Source organism: Leishmania donovani, chromosome 35, assembly GCF_000227135.1.
Source record: "Leishmania donovani BPK282A1 complete genome, chromosome 35".
Classification (NCBI taxonomy): domain Eukaryota; phylum Euglenozoa; class Kinetoplastea; order Trypanosomatida; family Trypanosomatidae; genus Leishmania; species Leishmania donovani.
In genome coordinates, this window is record NC_018262.1 from 250,888 (window position 1) to 270,131 (window position 19,244).

A 19,244-nucleotide genomic window follows, 5' to 3' on the forward strand; every position below is an offset into this window, starting at 1 on the left:
TGTGTCCACGCACAAAGACGCCCATCTCAACGCATCTCTGTTCTGTTTCTCATCCTTTCGCGCACCTGCACACTACATAGGTGCAGGTTTCTTTGTTTTTCTTAATTTCTCTGTCGAGAAAGATCACCATCGCCTCCTCTTCCCTATCCTCGAATACATACGCATACACACATACGCCACATAGAGGTGTGCGTCTACGTGTACATGCATGCCTCCAAGCACGCACACACACGCTCGAGCGGCCCCCGTACCGAAGCCAAACTGTCGCCACATTTGCTCGTCATCTCCTTCGTTACCTGCGAAACACCGTCACTTCGTGGCGCACAAGTGTGACCGCGCACCGGTTCACCGGATGGAGTCACGCGATGCGCCTGCCAAGGCCTCAGTGGACGGCGGCACCGATGGAGCCGTTCCCCACGATTGCGAGGACACAGTACCTCCTCCGGCAACACCCTCTGCACGCACCAACGAGACAGAGAAAGATCTGCAGCTGCGTCGACTGAGGCGCGAAAATCATCTCCTGCGGCTGCAACTTCTCAAGCTGCGCGAGCAGCAGCATCAGTTACTGGCTAACACCAGTGCAGCGGCAGTTTGTCCTGTCTCTGATAGTGCTTTAGCCGTATCAGACGTTGCAGAAGCGGCGCCGCAGCAGGCGCGTTCCGACATAATAGACGAAGAAGCCACAGCCCTACGCACCCGCATGCTGCAACGGATAAGGGAAAGGCAGCAGCGCACCACAGTGGCGCGGTCGCTACTGCGCGACGCCGAGCAGCTGTACAGCGAGCTCCCTCAGCAGGAGCAACTTGAGGCAGAGCGGGGTAACTCAAGCGGCACGGCCACGCCGGTCTCGCCCGCGTCTCCACCTGTAAAGGCGGCGCCGGCGCAGTCGATGCAGACGGCAGCAGCGCCATCATCACCGGCCCCACCGCCGCTGGCACCGGCGGCAAAGCTCGACATCATCGAGGACGGCTGCGATCAAATAGATCAGCGGCATGCCCTGCTGGCCAGCCCTTCCTCAGCGACGGCTTCGCGAGCGCCGGCTGACAAGTCCGCCTCCTCCGGCGCGCACGCTGCTGAAGACTTGTCGGCTGAGGCGATGCTGCAGCGCTTTCAGGACCGCAAATCGCAGCGCCGGCTGCGGCTGGAGCAGATGTTGGGCCCCATTTACGATGCGGCAGGCAGCGGTGCCGCTGGGCCGAGCCGTGAAAATGACAGCACAGAAACAGCGCCTCTCGGTGCCGTGCCGCGGGGCGCAGGTGCCGGACAAGGTGGAGAAGGGGCGCAGCCCCCTCTCAACCGCAGCGTGGCAGCGTGGGATGGCAGGGGGAAGAGGATCGACAGTGGCACAAGACGCGGCAGGGAAAATGGCCACAAGAACGCTGCGGCAACCGCTACATCCGCTTACAGTGGGCCTACGAGGAACCCGAATCAAATTGGCCGTGCCGTGAGCGACGCTGTGAAGAATAACAGCTGGTACCTCTGCAAGGTGCTGGAGGCGGCGCTGCTTGACACAATTCAAGCGCGACCGGCAAACGACGCAGCCGCGCCGGCGTTGTCGTCCTCGCCGGAGAAGCACCTTCCACACGGCTCGCATTCGAGAGCGACGTCTTTTGCGGAGATGCCATCGTCCTCCTCCTCGTCCGCCTCAGCCTCTTCCCTGCTGGGTCCTCATTCCGACGGGTGTGCTGCCGGCGGCACCTCTGGCTCCACCTCCGGCTCCACGACGCTGGCGACCGGAACCGCCTCTGTACTCCCGCAGCCAGAGTCGATGGCGGCCGCTCCAACCTCCGTAAAGGTCCCCCAACTGCTCTACCCCAAGGGCGTGAGTGACACGGCGCTGAAGCGAGCCATTGAGGAGTCGCTGCTCCTGCCCTTTCGCTGCGTGCAAGACGCCCCACGGCGCTTGACGTCGTCGCAGGCGGCGGAGGAGAGTTTGCCGGCGTTCGAGGCAGAGAACCGTGACGCAGAGCTGCGCCGCTGCTTCGCGGAGGGCGCCGGCAAGGATGCGTTGCTCAGCAGCGGTGCGCGTCGCGACGACGACCTAGGAAGCACCGCAGCCGGAAACGACGACGAAGAGGCTCCAGAGAGGGAGAGCGACATGCTCGGCGCCCACGACGACAACCTCGACCCGTTTGCCCGTCTACTGCTCGCTCGTCTCTCCACCGATCTACCTTCGAAGACCACCAAGTCAGACTGGACAGGCAAGCACCTGTCGCGCTACGGCAGCGGCAAGGATGGGGCCAAGCAGTCGTCATTAGCGTCCCGCAACGCGTCTGCTGCATCCAGCCCCACAAACTCCAAAGCCGGCGTCGCCTTCGTGGCAGCGGCCAGCGGTGACCGCCGCGTGCACGTCCCCAAGAAGCACTTCAGTCGCCTTGACGAGGTGCAGGTCGAGATGCACGCGCCGGTTATCTTCAACCAAATTCGCGACTTTCTGCGCATGGACGTTGAACGCTTCCGCCGCTCCTTTGCACCAACCTCGTCGGCGTCGCAGTCCGATGCGGACAGCGGTGAAGGGGCAGACCGTCGGCGCTGGCGCGCAGCACAGACGCAGCAGCGTCTCCGTGTCGGCTCCTCAGCTGGTGCGGACGAGACAACTGCGTGGCGCATCACTGTGTCGCCTGGCAAGAGCGGGACAACCTTGCTGTACTTCAGCGACTTTGTAATGAAGACGGTTCGGCCCAGAGAGATGGAGTTTCTTCTACGGAAGTTCCTGCCGGCGTATGTGCGTTATTGCGAGCGCAACCCGCATACGCTGCTGCCGCGCTTCTACGCGCTGGCGACGCTGCGGTGGTGGAAGGCGGGAGTGGTGCAGCACTTTGTCCTTATGCAGAATGTCTTTGCGACGCCGTACTACATTCACCGCATCTACGATGTGAAGGGCAGCACAGTGAACCGGACGGCGCTCCAGCCGGGCAAACCGCCGCCGCGGACGGCCTTCGGCGCCCTCCTGCTCAAGGATAACGATCTACCTCCGCAGCTCATCATCTGCGGCACGTATCAGCGCGCCATCGTGCTTGCCCAGCTACGCTCCGACGTTGGCTTCTTGCGCCAGCTCAACGTGGTGGACTACAGCTGCATGATCGGTGTCCGTAGTCGCCTCTTCTCAAGCGAAGAGGGTCCCTCCAAGACGCTCCTGCTCCTGCGCCGGCAGCACCACGACGGCCACGTGAGCACCCTCGGCAGCAGCGCTGTCGCGACACAGGGGCAAATCGGACAAACCTGCAGTGAGGTCATGTACGCGACTGACAAAACGGCTGCCGCGGACGGGGCGGGCATTAGCGTGGGGGCAATGGAGCCGACGCTGCCGCCTTTCTCCGTTGATGCGCAACGAAGCGACTGTGACGATGATGTCTACGTCTGCATCCACGGATGTGACGGTGGATTGCTGTCGTTACCGATCCACACTTCCGGTGACGACACGACCGCGCGTGAGGAGGTGTATTACCTTGGCATCATCGATGTGCTGCAGACATACAACTCGGTCAAGAAGTTGGAGAGCTTTGCGAAGGGCTTCGTCAACGATCGGCGTGCCATCAGCGTGATTGCGCCGGATAAGTATGCAGAGAGGCTGTACAAGGTTCTGGAACGCATCACAGTGTAGTCACCTTCCCTCCCTCCCCTTCCCCCTTCCCTCACACTTATGTATCGCGGATGAATGCAGGATGGCGCAGGTCTTTTGCGTGTTTGCTTCCTCTTCGTGAATTTGTTGGTTTATCTTCCACAACCACCATCTCTCTCTCCGCCCTCCTAACCGTTTCGGTGTACGTGAGGTGCAGCGCCGCCTCTGCTTCTCTTGACGCGGTGACCCTCACTCCTCTCCACCGCGCGCCACCGCTGCGGTGGCGCGCGCAGCCTTCCTGCCTCTGTCTCCTGTGCCCCCGCCCTCTCCCATATTCTCTTCGGCCTGCTGCATTTTTGTTGCCTTCTCGTCTCTCTCTCACAGATGACTCAAGCGGCCATCGCAGCACGCGTGTACGCATGCTTGTGGGCGCGCGCACCCGTTCTTCTTTCACGCTTCGACAGACTTCCTTTTATTGCATGCTCGTTCGATGGGGGGCCACCGCTGTGCGCCGCGGCATTTGTCCCTGTGCTCATGCTCTCGTCTGTGTCCTGCGCTTGTGTTTGTGAGCTTCCTCTATCCTTTTCCCGTCTCGCGTATCCTGGCTTGCGAAGTCTATCAATACTCTCGCCGGTCTCTCCCATACGCACACACACACACACACACACACATCATCGCGACTCTCTTGCATATGCAACAGGGGACCTCACCGAACAGTCGTATTGCGTGCACCCACATTCCGTGTCTCGCCTTCTGTGTTCGTCGTCGTCGCGGTGGAGGAGGAGGGGAGGTGCGTGCGGGAGGATACTCCCTCCCTCCCCCCCATCCCCTTCCCTACCCTCTTGTTGCGGCGACTTCGAGTCTAGTTGCACCCGCTTCGCTTGTCTTTGACAGCCACGTCCCCCTCCCCCTCCTCCTCTCCCGCACCTCTTCCTTTTGGCTTTCCGCGCACACGTGAAGGTCGGTGCGCACGCGCTTGCTCGAACCCCAACGCCGTAGCTACCAGAGCCTACACACCTACAGAAACACGCCAGCCCTCTCACCATTCCCCTGCCTGTCAAGCATGCACTCGTCCCAGTCTGGAGCGCTAACGCCTAGTCCGTCACCACCAAAGTCCCCTCCTCACAACTTCACCCCTGATACACTCCTCCCCACGCCATTCCGGCTAGAGGAGGCACCCGTGTACCGCGATGACTGGGCCCGGCAACACCCCTTCATCCACCTTCTCTTCCACCGCGACATCATCACACGCCTGGTGTGGTGTGCGGCGGCGTGCCGCTATCTGACAGGTGGCGCCGACGGGGCCGTGAAGCTGTGGCGGTCGGAGCTGCAGCCCCGCGTATCCTCGTCGCACGCAACCTCCTTGTCCTCTGCGGAACGCCCCGCGCTCATTCCGGAAGTCCATGTCGTCACGCTCGGTGGCCCCGTCACCGACCTGCGCACAAGTGGCCGGGAGGTCGGCAACTCTGAGGTGGCGGTGATCGCCTCTACCGACGGAACGCTGACGCTGTGCCGCACTGGCACAGGCGAGACCATCCGCACGTTGCGTGGGGCACGTGGGGAATCTCTGGAGCGCTGTGGCGCAGTCGCGGCGACAGGAAGCGGCCCCACGCGCGCCGGCTCGGGAAGGGAAGACGCCATCGAGGACAACGACAATGGCGCGCTGGCCGAGGGAAGCCGGCAGTTTACTCAACGCACTTCTAAAGTTCTGGCGTGGTACGCGGCGGACGCGTATAGCTATCGCCTTGCACCCTCTTCTGACACGGCGTTCGTGCGCAGACCCGTCTACACAGTGCGCGCGTACAGAAACGAGGCCCGTGAAGCTCGCGCCAGTCCCTCCAACGAATACTTTCAAGGCCTGCGCACGGTGGCTCCAACCTACGAGCATTTGGCGCCGCACGAGATGATGATCGCAGATGTGCTGATGCACTTCAGCGTCGCCAAAACCTCGATGACCTCCACGCACACCTCCACCATGCCTCGGCAGTGGTACGCGTGCGCCATCGCGCTCGCCGCAGCGCCTGCCGTGATTCACACCAGCAATATCGGCGCGTCGTCTTCGTCGTCCCAATCAGCCCTGGATCCACTTCTACTGCTTGGTTTCCCGCAGGGCCTCGTGCAGGTCTATGTGCTGCCCCAGCGCTGGTTCGCCCTGCACCAGCACGGCGAGACACGTCTGGACCCGCCAGCGGTGCGCGTTCCCGTCTTCTCGGGTCTCCTCCACTCAGCGGCGGTGCTCTGCATAGAGGTGATCGTGAGCCGCGACGTGGTTGTCTCTGTGAGTGAAGACGGTACGACGCAGCTGCGACGGCTTTCGTGCTTGCGTGCGCCACTACGGCAGCTCAACGTAGTCGTCTCGCTACCCACGCCCATGTCCCGTGTGCCCCCGTCCTCCTCGATGCCCGTTCCACCACGAGCGTCGGCGCTGCGGCAGCGCGTAGGCAGCGCCCATGGTCATTCGCGGCTTGTCACATGCTGCTGCGTCGATGCCGAGCAGCAGTTGCTCATCACTGGCAGCGCCGATCACACACTCTGCTGGTGGAGCCTCATGCTAGGCAGCTCATCTACTCCAATACGCATTGTGTCGTTGCGCGACACCGCGACCACCTTGGTGCCAAGGGGCGGCGCTGACGGCACCTCCTCATCACCATCCAGCCCACCATCGATGGCCGCACGAGGCGGCTACCCGGTGGACGTAAGCCTTTTCCGTCGGAAGCTACTCGCAGAGTGCCACAACGAGGTGTCACCGGACGTCGTCAGCTGTGACGACGCAGGCAGCAGCACTTCACTGCCACGCGGCTTCCAGGTGGGTCTATTTCTGCTCGTGCTGGACACGGAGCGAGTTGTGCGCATCTTCGATGCCCTCTCGGGCAAGCTCATCACCTACGAGATTGAGTCACGGGCCGCTGCCGTTGCTGTGTCGTCTGGACCGGTCGACAGTGTCAGCGGTATGGCCAAAGACGTGCGTCTTGCCCGCTACGACGGCGTAAACGGTGCTGACCGAGTGCTGCTGGGTGGACTATGTTTGGTGCCGTGGTACCCCGCCCATGCGGCGGAGTTTGGTGTGACGCGCGGGCACACAGCGTCGATCATATTCACCGCCTGGTGCTCGTCCCTGAAGTGCGTCGTGACGGCGGATGCGCACCACGTGCTCTTATGGCGGCTACCCGCTGGAAGGCAGAGAAACCCTACAGCACAGGTGCTGCGCGCGTGGCGCATTGCGGCTGGCGTTCGATCTGTCGCCTTGTGCGACACGGAAGCCACTGACGAGCCCTCGCATCTGCAGCAGCCGTCCCTGTTCATTGCACACGGATCAGAGCCTGTCATCGGGCAGTACGACTGCCTTCTCCGCGACTCCTCACCGGAACCCGGTACGGGTGGGTTTTCCCAGCCTCGGCTTCTGCGGCAACTGTCACTCCGCGTCGGCACTGGTGTCGCCGGCGCCTCCGTGGATGCCCTTGCAGCGGTCAATGTGGTGGCGAGGACGGCCAACGTAACGCACGCAGGCAGCGCCGCGGGGGTGGTGACGACCTACGCCCTCGCTGCGTGTCACGCCATGCGTGGAATGGGTTACGAGGAGTCGCATGCCGCAAGTGAGGAAGGCCGCCTGTATATGTATCCGCTGCGACTTTCGCGTGCCACGACGGGGCCGGAAGGCAACCACGCACCTGTGACTGTTGACGGAGCGACGGAGCTGATTGCACCGGTGCGTGAGCTCCATCTTTCCGACTGGCGCGCAGACGATAAAAACAGCATCGTGAGCGTTCTAGGGCTTCCGTGTGTCGATCTGCTTGTCGTTGGTGGTCGGCGTGTCTTGTACACGGCACCCCTCTCGAGCGCGGCCACGTCTGCAGTCCCGTGCGACCCGCTGCCCCCTGGGTGGGCGGTGGCACAGCAGCTGAACTGGCGAGTCTCAAACCTGTCCATGCGGGCGCCCCGGCCTACGGCGGTCTTTCCCGGTCCTCTGATCTTACTGGATGACTCGACCATTCTTGAGTTGGCAGATGAAGAGGCAGAAACGCAGGCGAACAGTAGTTCGGTGGCCGTGGTGGAACTCGTGGACTCATCGCTGGCGGGCTTCTTGTCACGCCTGGTGCACATCCCGCACGACACCGCCGCCTCTGCGCCAGACAGTGCTGAGACAGCCGTCTGCCTGGTGCTGTCCGGCAGCAACGACGGCCTCGTGCAGCTTTGGGACGTGCAGCACGGCCGGGAGCTGTGGCAGTGCCGCGCGGTGCCGACGCGTGAGCCAATTACCGCACTCGCCGTGCATCAATACGCCGCACGGTGGCTGGTCGCCGCAGGCGACCAGAGCGGTGTGGTGACGTTGCTCGACATCACCACCGTCCTGCAGGCCGCACGCCAGGTGGTCGCTGCAGACGCGCAGACGCTGCCGAAGCCTGCCGCGAGCACCACTGGGTGGTGCTCGCGGCACGGGCTGGTGGGTGGGAAAGGGCGCATGCTTGATCGCTGGCTGGCGCACGCGGACGCCGTCTCTGGCGCTTTCTTCACGACAGTGCCAGCTGATGTAGGCGGCGCGGCAGTCACTGCTCCTCAACTTCTCACGACCGGAGAGGACTCTGTCGTTATGCTCTGGGAGCTGCCGTCGTGGGCGTTGCCGTCCGCCCCCAACGTCGCACTAAACAGCGAGCTCAGCGGCATTCCACTGTTCCGTCCAGGTGAAGGTGCGGACCAAAGCAAACGCCGCCGCTACGATGTCCCTGTGCGGGTGCAACCGAGTATGACGAAGCTGCCGAGGGCCGCCAGGCAGGCGTACGAGCCGTGGCGGCAGCAGTACGTGCGCGAGCGTCTGTTAGGTGGCGAAGATACGGAGCTCTCGGCCGCCTTGACGCGGTTTTACATGCACAACAACTCTTGGGGCGGCATGACGGCAAGCGAGTGGAAGCACGCGGCGCCCGGCGAGGGCGAGGGCGAGGGCGAGGAGGAGGCAAAGCTCATCGATAGCGCATGGGCAGTGCTGGCCGCTGATGTCCGCGCGTTTGCACAATTAGTGGACCCCGTGGAGCCCCAAGGCGACGCACCAGCGGCAGCGCCGCGGCCGCGCACCGTGGTGCACGCCTGGTGCGCATCCCTCTTACCGGATGCTACAGCCGAGATCCCAACGGCCACCTTATCGAGCAGCCCGCCCGCCGCGAAGCACCGATCCCACCGCGACGAGGACAGGGGCAACACGTGCTGTGAGTCTGCGACACTGCCGTTTGTGCCGTCGGGGACAGCAGGAAGGGCAGCACCGCTCCCCTCCCCGCTCATCCTCGCCTTCGCTGACCGCTGCTGTGCCGGCCGTTCTACAGGCGGACACCGCTCCGTTCGCCACCGTCGCTTGTCAGAGTGTGAGACGGGCGCCTCGTCCGTGCGGGAGCGTCTGCGCCAGGTGCTACGCGTGGTCGTGCAAAACTCGGTCGGAAGTGCCCCATCGCAGTGCGCGTCGGGGGCATTGACAGGGATGCAGCCGAAGCAAAGCACTCCTTTAGGGCCATCGTTGTTGCCGTCCGTTGCAGACCGTTTCGCGTCCGCAGATGATAATACGCCGTCGCCGCCACCGCTGCTGCCGGAGGGGGCATCGCCCGTCATCGAGTCGATGCCCTGCAACATCGAAGTTGTGAACAGCGAGATGTTAGGGACGCCGCCGGCCAGCGCCCCCATCTCTACGGCACCCGGTGAGTCTTTCTACGGCGTCACACCAAACGGCTTGTCACAGCAAGTGGCGAGACACGGGGCTACGCCGCGGCGCCAGCTTGGCTTCACGGATGAGAGTGGCGAGCCTCGATCAACGCAGCCCCCAGTGCCAACGGCGCCCTTTCAAAATCAGTTGTCTCGTGTGGTCGTCGCGCACCGTAGCGGGTACGGCGTACACGCGCAACTGGTCCGGCGCGCCTCTGCAGACCGGCGGCCCGGTGTGACCGCAGAGCACGGTCGCCTCCTCCGCAGCAAAGCGCCGGGGAAAGCGCGCCACGCGGCGATGAGTGGGTCGGCGACGGCGCCGCATCTGTTACATGAGCGTTTCGTAGACGCCGACGGCGATCTGGGCACCGAAGCCAACGCGTCCCACAGGTGTCTCGCTGGCGGTGGCGTCGCGGCGACGGTCATGCAGCAAGTCAACCACCACCGGCGTCGCGAGGAGGCGCTGCAGCGTCTGATTACACTCGAGCAGGCGGATCTCGGCACCGCAGGGAATAAGACAGCGGAGAGGAAGCGCAAACTCTCTGGTGCTGCCGTGAGCCATCCAGCGTTGCGAAGCGGCACGGTTGCGTTGGGTCTCCCGCAGTGCAGCGTGCGACAGGCGTCAGCGGCGACGGGCCAGTGGGGAAGGTCGACGGCGAAGCAGCCAAAGACGCGCATCGGCGGCTCCTCGCAGAAAAGCGGGTCGCCACAACTGCGTGTGGTGAACCCGCCGACGGCTGCACAGGTCTTGGTGTCCGACGCCTACCTCACACCAGTGTTAAGACGTGTCGGCGCCTCCAGCGCTCTATTGCCGGACCACGCGGCGGCTGCGCAGAAAGTCACCACTAGTATCGCGGCTGCATCGGTCGGGTCGGCGTTCGTGCCGGACTCGGCCAATTCGGCGTGGTATGTGGAACGGCAGCGGCGCCGCGACGCTGCCCGTGAAAAGGCGCGTCTGTGGAACTCGAAGAGGGTGATGAAGACGCTGCTGGAGTGGACAACGCAGCCGGTGGAATCCTGCAGCGGCGTCGCAGAGGCGCTACGCACCACGGAGGGATGCGTTGAGGATGGCCACACGATCGCCCTCAGCACCAAAGCCGCCACAGTGGCGCACGGCAATGCCCGCACTACAGCGGGCAGCACAGCATCGCGGCCGGTTCTCGACCTTCCGCCAATCCTGACCCTACCCCATTCGACTGACAGCGCACTCTTCCCCGCTGTAAAAGAAGCGATCGAGTCGCCCGACGCAGCCGCGGCGGCGCTCACGAATCTCCTTTGGGTGTCGCCGACAACCGCCATCGATGTTGCGGTGCGCCACGGCCTACCCTCACGCAAAACCTTGCAGGCCGAAATGGCTGCTGCGAAGATGCGTATGCGGCAATCCGTGCGGGCGCGAGCCGCTTACCAGCGCGAGCACCGAGCCATGGCAGTAGAGGCAGACGACGACAGCGACGTGAACGTGGCTGAGGAGCTCGGCAGCGGTGACACCGATAGCCTTTCTGAAGAGCAGCGTGGGCCCGACAAGGTTGCCAGCGCTGGTGGGACGAGCCAGCGCTCGCACGAAAGCCAGACGATGTCGCATCATGCGATTCCCGTCTCTGCCTCCATTTTGCCGCTAGGAAAGTCCGGGTGTACTCCGCGGCGCGCGCTGCAGCCGCACGATGGGGCTGAGCCCCGCCGCATGGCCACTGTGCCGCTGCCCATTGCCACCACACGCCAAGAGCTCTTTGGCTGCAGCACGCCACGTCGCAAGTGACGGATTGGGAATGGGGAGAGGGGCGCAGCGATCGCTCTCTCTTTACCTCTGTTTTTTCTCAGCTCAATTTTTTTCTTACCCACGGTCGATGTACATTACCCGGCCGGCTCATGTAACACCGAGAGGCCCTCTCACTCACTCCCCGCTTACGCTGCTTGCTTGTTGGTGGTTTTGCGGTTGCTGCCATCATATTGCCCTCCGCGCACGCACAGGCGCCTGCGGCATCCAACTGCGCGTGTTAGCAGGAAAACCAACAGTTGTTGCGAATGGACGCGTGTGTGTGTGTGCTGCGTTTTGAGCCTCTTTTCTCGCCGCATGACTCCGCGACGGCGTGCGATGGAGGGGGCAAGCGTTCTTCTCCTCTATTTTTTCTGCTCCCTCGTACTTGTGCTTGGAATCGGTGCCCTCGATGACGGGAGGGGTGGGGATACAACTCAGTGCGTGATATCTCAGCGTCCAGTGCACCCCCCACACACACACACACACACACTCCCCCACACTGTGTGGGGAGAAGCCAGACAGCAGCCGCCCCCTCCCTATCCCTTGTCAATGGCGAGCCGCTTCTGGTGGGTGGCAAGGCCAAGCACGTATGACGTAGAGGGAGGTCACGGCGATGTATCGCTGCTGATGGCGACGGTCAAGTCCCTTGGATGGCGTGGCGTCGGATCACCCTGCAACCGTGTTAGCACGTCTGCGCCATCCATGTTATAGGCAACGGGCCAGCATGACTTGAAAGTATCTCACACGATCTTCACTGCCTACTGTTGTTGTGGGAAGCCTGAGCCGTCTCGAGGGATGCGCCAGGGGTGGCGAGCGGCCTGCGAGGTGGGCGGTGAGAAGAGTTGGAGGTGGAGGTCGTGTTGAGGTAAATGGGTCGGCAGCATTGCTGCAGCGCGTGTGTCTACCGCTCCTTTGCACAATCGCGGATGTGTCCCTGCGACGGGCCTTACGGGCAGTAGAGTGGAGTGCAGCTCAGGTTCTCTCGCGTAGAATGGAAACACGTTGAAGAAGGAAAATGAAGTTCTGCGCCTACCTTCTCCGGGGCACGTGCCAATAAGCACGGTATCTGGCGAATGAAACGGCGTAGCCTGTGTGCGCTTGCGCAATCACCACAACGCGTTCGTGTGGCAAGGGCGATGTGGCGCTGGTGCACCCCACAACAGAACAAAAAAAAGACGGAAGAGTACTACACGCACGCAACGCGTCGTTGGCGCTCCCATATGCAGACTTGCTGATCCGCCACACTTCTCCGCCATTGACGCTCTCTTTGTGCCGCTGTCTCTCTCCCTCTCTCGGTGTGCTGCTGCTGCCTCCTCATATATACGCACACGTACTTGCACCCCCGTATGCTGCTCCTTTCTCACTCACATCACCGCCTTTGTCTTCAGCCTTCTTCTTTTCTTGTTGTGTTCTGCTCTGCATCTCTCCTGCCTTCCATCACACCTCTCCTTCTTCACCCCCCCCCGTCCTCCCTTCACGCCTTGTGGGCTTTCTTCGTGTTCTTTTCTGTTTCGTGGTGGTGGTGCTCGCGGTTCGCGTGTGTACGCGTGTTTGTGTGTGTGTGTATGAGAAGGTGGTCGTCTGTTTCGTTTGCCTCCTCCCTCCCCCCCGCCCACGACGTCATCTCGCCCTACCTCCCCCTCCCCTCCCGTCTCTCTCCGTGGGCGTATACTGTTTTTGTTTTTTTGTTCACCCATTGGCATCTTCAGCTGCCCTCCTCCAGCATCCTTCTTTTTCTTTTTTGGTTGTTTTTCACTGAAGCGAGTTTGGTCCGCTGTGCCGACGCTGATCGCGGTGTTGTGTGCGAACGCCCTTCATCTGCTCCTCTTCCATCTGTCGTTGCTCTGCTGCTTCGCCGCCCTTCTTTCCTTCGACTTTTGATTCGCTTACCGCACACAGACACACACACGTGCGCCTTAACAGCAGTACCATTAAAAAATGAACCGCCTCTTCGGTAAAGCCAACAACGCCCCCAAGCCAACCTTGGAAGATGCCAGCAATCGCATCAGCTGCCGCTCAGACGTCGTCGATGCCCGCATCGCCAAGATCGATGCCGAACTGATGAAGGTGAAGGAGCAGATCCAGCGCACGCGGGGCATGACGCAGAGCCGGCACAAGCAGCGAGCCGTGCAGTTGCTGCAGCAGAAGCGCATGTACCAGGGTCAGCAGGACATGATGATGCAGCAGCAGTTCAACGTGGATCAGCTGCACTTCACGACGGAGACGATGAAGGACACGCACGTGCAGGTGGACGCGATGAAGCAGGCAAACAAGGAGCTGCGCAAGGGCATGAAGAAGCTGAACATGGACAAGGTTGAGAACCTGCAGGACGAACTCGCCGACCTGTATGCGGACACGCAGGAGATTCAGGAAATCATGGGCCGCGCCTACAGCGTGCCGGACGATATTGACGAGGACGAGATGCTTGGCGAGCTGGACGCGCTCGACTTCGACATGGAGAAAGAAAACGACGCTGACTACCTTGCCGATGCACTGGCTATGCCAGGTACGAAGCTGCCCGACGTGCCAACGGACAGCAAGGTTGATGCAGGCGGCCAGAAGGAGTCGAACACGGCGGACCCGTACAGCCTCGAGCAGCAGCTTGGCCTGTGATAGAGAGAAAGGGGAAAAGAATGCACCTGCGAGAGCACCACGATCAAATCGGTGTCGGCTTTGTATGGATGCGGCTTTTTCCCCACTCCTTTTTTGCTTTTGTCGCGTTGGCCACGCGAGCAGCACGCGCCTATGTCCACGTATAGGTGCCTCGAATCCGTTGGCGTCCACGAAGAGTGTGTATTGTGTACGTGCTCCTGGCAGGACGACTCGGCACAGCTGTATTACAGCTGTAAGCCAGCACATTTGCTGTCTCCCTCACTCTCTCAACACCCCTGACACCCTTGGGAAGTCCTCAGCAGAGAAGCTGAGCTCATATGGCGGGGGATTCGTTTGTGCTGCATGGTATCTGCTCCGTGCCTGCTTTGCTCGCTGCCCTTTCCCTCTCGCTTTCTCCAGAGATTTAGTGTCATCCTCTCTCCTTCGACAGTGCATGAGGAGAGGGAGGGGATCAAGCACACATACACACACGCGCACACGCATGAAGCGATACCGGAATCAAGGATATATTAGTAATTCATGTGTGCCGTGGTGCTTCAGCGGTTGTGGCGGCAAGGCACGGGGCGGAGGTGGGGGGGGGGGGCGCACAGCCAGACACTTGCACGCACTTGAAATTATCGTGGATTTCAGTGTGTCCGCCTCGTCTCTCCTTCCTCTGCTTCGCTTGTGCTCTTCATTTTCAAATGATTCTCTCCCTGCCCCTCACTCCTCCAACACCGTCGCCACTGCGCCTACCCTTAACTTCCCCCCTCGGTATTGTGGACGAGGGAGGAGTAACATCGGCAGGTGTGCTGGTATGTTGCATAGGTGCGCGTGCGCGTCCCTTCATGTCGTGTTCTTGTTGCTTTCATAATTTTTTTGTTTTTGTTTGCTTTTCAGTGGAGATGTGCATGTGCGTACAGGCTGTAGATGGCTGTGGTGTCATTTTGTGTATGTGTGTGTGTCTTCTCCTTTTTTTCTTGTTTCGCAGCTGTGTTGCGAGCATGCAAAACGCCTGAGGGAACCGGAAAGAGGTTCTCTCAACAGTAGCACGACCTGCACGTATGGGTTGGCAACGAGCTCGGTCTTTGGGTGTGTGAGACCTCAGAGTGTACCCATCCGCACATCCTCCGCTCTACTGGGACTAACGAAGAGGTGTTGCTCTTCGGGCATTCCGTCTCTCTTCCTGTGTGGAAGCTGAGTCGGTACATGAGCTGCAGTTGGGCCCGCTGCTGTGCTCATCCCTCTCGCTTCGTGGCGCACCCCCCCCCCCGGGCACTGTTGCACGCTGCTGCCACCGCCACCCTATCGCGGCTCTATTTACCCTTCCCTCACCCTTCCACCCTGTCGTTTTCTCACTGATGTGCGTGCGTGTGCTGTCACGCGCATGGGCGACTGGCCCAACGCTCGACACACGCGGTGAAAAGCCATTCCCTTTCCTATGTCCCACCCGGCGATACTCTCCGAGCTCACCATAGCAAGGGGCGTGCACGCGTCATGCCTGCCCGTGTCGATTCCGCATCAGCTCCCCGCCCTCGAGGTTTTCGACCAGACGCCTGTGCCGCAACGCGTTTCTACGTCTTGCACGCTCTTGCGAGTACACCGGTGCTCGGCATATGAGCCGGCTCGTGAGCAGGATCGATGTGCCGACACCGCCGCGGCGGTGGTCGTCGCAGAGTGGAGCTCGTGCCCAGAGCTCGTAGCCCCACCTGCAGGCGGCGATGAGGCTTCTTTATTTCTTTACCGCTATGGCGGAGGCCCAGGTGCCAGCTTCGCAGCACCACCATTGAACTTCGCGTGCTTTACTCAGTGGGTGGTGCTGAGAGTGCGCTGTGTGTCGCACTCAGCTAGCGCAGTTGAGCTCGAGAGCTACCGCAGCGGTGGAGATGCCTGTCAAGAGTGGATGGAGTGGCGTCTTCGACTGGGCACTGTCTTGTACGCCTCCGACTGGCAGTTTCTCGTGTCCCAGCAAGAGCGAAAAGAAGCAACGACTGGCAGCTCCTTCGATCTCGGCGTCACTGGTGCGAAGAGAGAGCAAACCGTCAGAGCAGACATGGATGCGCTCAGCACGTTCTTTCCCGCGCTGCACCACGGTCGCTACTACGCTACAGCGCAGGCCTTTGTGCACCACTGTCGGCACAGCGACGAACATCTCGTCTGGTGTGAAAAAGATCCCCTTTTATCGGTGGAGTGGGCGGGTGTGGAGGAGGCGCAATCAGAAGTGCCGGCACGCCATGACGCGGGCTCCCCCACGGACAAGGAGTGCGGCAACGCTGGAGTGGAATGTGCCTCGGTCGTTTCGCCGGAGAACGCGGATATGTGGCGGTCGCACGTGGGCGGAAGCCGCAAGCGCCGGCGTCGCTGGCTTTCACAGCGCGGACGCGAATGCCCTAGTGCGCAGGCTCGCCACGACGCAGTTTCGGCACTTAGGCATCATCGATCCACCCAAGCGACCACTCTTTCTTGCTCGGTTGGCACAACCGCCGCCACCAGCACCGTGGCGCTGGACTCGATCTGTTGTGCGTACCTTCTTGGGCTGAAGCATCAAGACTGCCAATCCGCAAGCGGCGAAGGGTCAGTGTCCACGGCTGCCGAAGCCCCAGCAGGCATTCAGAATCAGTGCAGCGAATCTCCAAATGTGCCGCAGCCGCCGCTGTACACCTCGAGTAAGCACGTTGAAGAAGTGCTGCAGTCGTCGTCTTACGCGCGCTGGTACCTTGCCCTGCGCCCGGCGTGCCGATCCGCCTTTTACGTACCACGCAGCGGTCGAGCGGCCGCGGCGGCGACAGTGGAGGTGAGAGATGCGGAAAAGGCCGCTTCCGATGAAGTACGCCGCAGGGCTCTCCAGGAAGTATTGCTGCACGGCATCGCCGTCTCACTGGCACTTTGGTTTTGCACGGGCAGCAGCAGCACCTGTGACTCTGTCGAGTTGTGCGCGCTGCAGCAACGCGAGCCTTCCCGAACCCCCTTCACAACATCCACAAGGGACGCCACCGTACTCGTTGCAGCGCTGTTGAGGGATTGGTGGAATCAGCTCAGCCAGGAGGCGGCTGAGTTCTTCTCTTTGTCTGCGGCAACCGCACGAGCGGGCCCGCAGCGACGATGGAACCGTTGCTGTATCGCCCACCAGGTGTGGGCGAGTCTTCAGATGTGGGACTGTGCTAGCAGCCTGCGTCCTGTTGCAGCCGTGGCGCCTCCACCGGCGTCGGTGGCGCATCTCTGTGTGGCTTGCGCAATCGTCGTGGCACGCGTTCACCGCAGTCAAGAGCGGATGCTGTGGTGGAATGTGTGCGCACCAACGGTGAAACCAAGTCAAGCATGTGCTGACGAGGCGGCCGACTGTAATGCATCGGCTGGAGCACGGTCAACGCGAAGCGGCACTAACGGTGGTGCTGCTGACGGCAGTGGCCGAGCGCCCAGCATAGATGGAGTCGCGTCAAGCATGCGGTGCACCTCCGCGTCGTGTCGACTTCCTCGCATGTCAGTCAAAGAGAGCCGCCGTTGGTGCGACGATTACCGCGCATGCATGGACCTGGTCCTGCAGCTTCTCTTTGCCGAGCAGCAACAGCACTGGGCACCGTGATGCAGGCATGCAGAGCGACAGAGATGAGTGAAGCTGCTTTCACGCACGCGGCGCGCCTCTCGCGCCATCCTCCTAAAGTGGCAACACGAACTTTCGTTTTTCCCCGTATTTTAACTGCTATGTGGTTAGAGCGACGGTGTGCCTCCGGTGCTCCTTACGCACGCAGACACGCCGCACGCGCGCCTTTTCTCTGCTACTTGCCGCGCAAACGCATGAGCGGACAGCAACAAGAATAAAGACGCACAAAGTCGCCGCTGCACGAGCGCGTGCTACCCCGAAACCCTCAATGCGTGTAGGCTGCCATCTTCTGCCGAGATGTCGGTGCGCACTCATTGCGTAGTCGCCACGCACGTCCAACAACGCACTTCTCATGCCCCTTTTTTCCCCCTCTTCGGAAGGGGGCATGGCAGCGCTCCCAACGCCCTCTGTGTGCTTGCATCTTCGCATATGCTGGCGCTCGCAGCCTTCGCGTCTTGAAGTGTCCACCATTGCCATCAACGCTCCCAGTCCTCCATTCCTTTCCGGTTCTCTTAATCCTCTTGCTCGCTCTGTCTTTTTCGCTCTAACATCTCCACACACCTCCGCACACCCTCTCCGGCACACATTGGTGTAGTGAGCCAAAGAGAAAACAATGGTCAAGCCGCACTTGCGCCACTACCAGGTGGTCGGCCGCGAGTCGCCCTCGGAGAAGAACCCTGAGCCGACTGTGTACAAGTTTGAGGTGTTCGCCCCAAACTTCGTCGTCGCTAAGAGCCGTTTCTGGCGCATGATGAGGGTCAAGAACAAGGTCAAGGCCACGCACGGTGACGTGCTCTCCTGCAAGGTCGTGAAGGATGCGAAGCTGGTGGCGCGCAACTACCTGGTCGACATCGCGTACTACAGCCAGCGCTGCGGCTACACGCGCATGGTCAAGGAGTTCCGCGACGTCTCCAAGACCGGCGCCGTGAGCCAGGCGTACCACGACCTGGCCTCCCGCCACCGCGCCCGGTACCACAACATCGAGGTGCTGAACGTGAAGAGCATCCCGGACCACGAGGTGAAGCACCTGAGCATTGCCCAATACCACGCTCCAAACCTGTCCTTCCCGCTCCTGCAGCGCCGCCTCAAGGCAGCCCGCAAGGACCGTGCCATCTTCGTCAAGAAGAACACGAAGCGCGCGGTGGTGGCGTGAGGAAGGAGCTGGTGAAGCAAGAACAGGTGGCAGAGGAGAAAGGGAGTGTACCAGCACAAACATTCGCGCACGCATATGATTGCAGACACATGTGTATGTATGGGATCGTATGCGTATGTGATTGTGTGTATGGAAACGCCCACTCCCTCTGCCCTCTTCCCTTGTCTCCTGGCTGCTAGTAGGGGGTGCAGGTATCGTGTGTGCGTGTTTGTGTGTCGGTCTCGTTGTCGGCGCAGGCACGTGCTTGCCAAGCACGATTGTTACGGCTGTCTCGTTCTTCGCGGGTTGCGTGTGTGCGCAACTGCCGATGCTCTCTCGCCTTTCGTTTTTCTCGCTCCCTCCCCTGGATCTTGCTCGATTGCGTCGTTTTGTTGGTTCGCGATGGTGATCCAGCGGCGTTGCCCCCCTCCCCGTCGACACACATATGCACACATGCTATTGCTGCCGGGCGGGGGAACATCGGCACTGGCCACCGGCGACAAGCAGTGAAGGAAGGGGATGGGGAAAGCGAGAAAAAGAGAGGCGGCGGGCAACGGCAGCTGAAGGAGACGGCGCGCCGCTCCGCTTGGCGTGTGTTCCGTGAAGGTTCTCGGACTTTGGCGTGACTTTATGGTTCGCGTGCTTCGTTTCTTCGCTTCCTCTTTTCGTGCTTGTTTCCGTCATTTTACGCGCCAAAACAAATCAAAAGAAGCACCTCAAGGGCCATCAGCAAAACCTCCCCTACCCCGCACCGGTGGTGTGGGGTGTGGATTCGGGGCGGGGGTGCCTATGCGAGAGACGCGCAAGAACTTACCTGTTTTTGTTCGCAGTCTGCGGTGCTTAGCCTCCGGGGCGGGGAGACGGCTTTGCGAGCCAAACACACCGCCCCGCCTCTCGCTTCCGGTGCTCCTTCGCCTTG

The 19,244-nt window shown here is 61.4% G+C and overlaps 5 protein-coding genes across 5 annotated transcripts; all 5 read left to right on the top strand.

Moving 5' to 3' along the window:
* Positions 1–208: 208 nt before the first annotated feature.
* LDBPK_350560 (phosphatidylinositol-4-phosphate 5-kinase-like, putative) lies at positions 209–3,604 on the top strand (the record flags this gene model as incomplete). The annotated part of the gene is made up of 1 exon (XM_003864596.1): positions 209–3,604. The coding sequence occupies one exon, from the start codon at positions 209–211 to the stop codon at positions 3,602–3,604; it is 3,396 nt and encodes a 1,131-aa protein (XP_003864644.1).
* A 1,021-nt stretch (positions 3,605–4,625) lies between these two features.
* On the top strand, positions 4,626–11,000 carry LDBPK_350570 (hypothetical protein, conserved; the record flags this gene model as incomplete). The annotated part of the gene is made up of 1 exon (XM_003864597.1): positions 4,626–11,000. The coding sequence occupies one exon, from the start codon at positions 4,626–4,628 to the stop codon at positions 10,998–11,000; it is 6,375 nt and encodes a 2,124-aa protein (XP_003864645.1).
* Positions 11,001–12,938: 1,938 nt separating this feature from the next.
* On the top strand, positions 12,939–13,613 carry LDBPK_350580 (SNF-7-like protein, conserved; the record flags this gene model as incomplete). Its single annotated transcript, XM_003864598.1, has 1 exon — positions 12,939–13,613. One exon carries the CDS (start codon positions 12,939–12,941, stop codon positions 13,611–13,613), a length of 675 nt encoding a protein of 224 aa, XP_003864646.1.
* Positions 13,614–15,033: 1,420 nt separating this feature from the next.
* Positions 15,034–17,175, top strand: LDBPK_350590 (hypothetical protein, conserved; the record flags this gene model as incomplete). Its single annotated transcript, XM_003864599.1, has 1 exon — positions 15,034–17,175. The coding sequence occupies one exon, from the start codon at positions 15,034–15,036 to the stop codon at positions 17,173–17,175; it is 2,142 nt and encodes a 713-aa protein (XP_003864647.1).
* Positions 17,176–17,806: 631 nt separating this feature from the next.
* On the top strand, positions 17,807–18,346 carry LDBPK_350600 (60S ribosomal protein L18a, putative; the record flags this gene model as incomplete). The annotated part of the gene is made up of 1 exon (XM_003864600.1): positions 17,807–18,346. One exon carries the CDS (start codon positions 17,807–17,809, stop codon positions 18,344–18,346), a length of 540 nt encoding a protein of 179 aa, XP_003864648.1.
* Between the last annotated feature and the right edge of the window lie 898 nt (positions 18,347–19,244).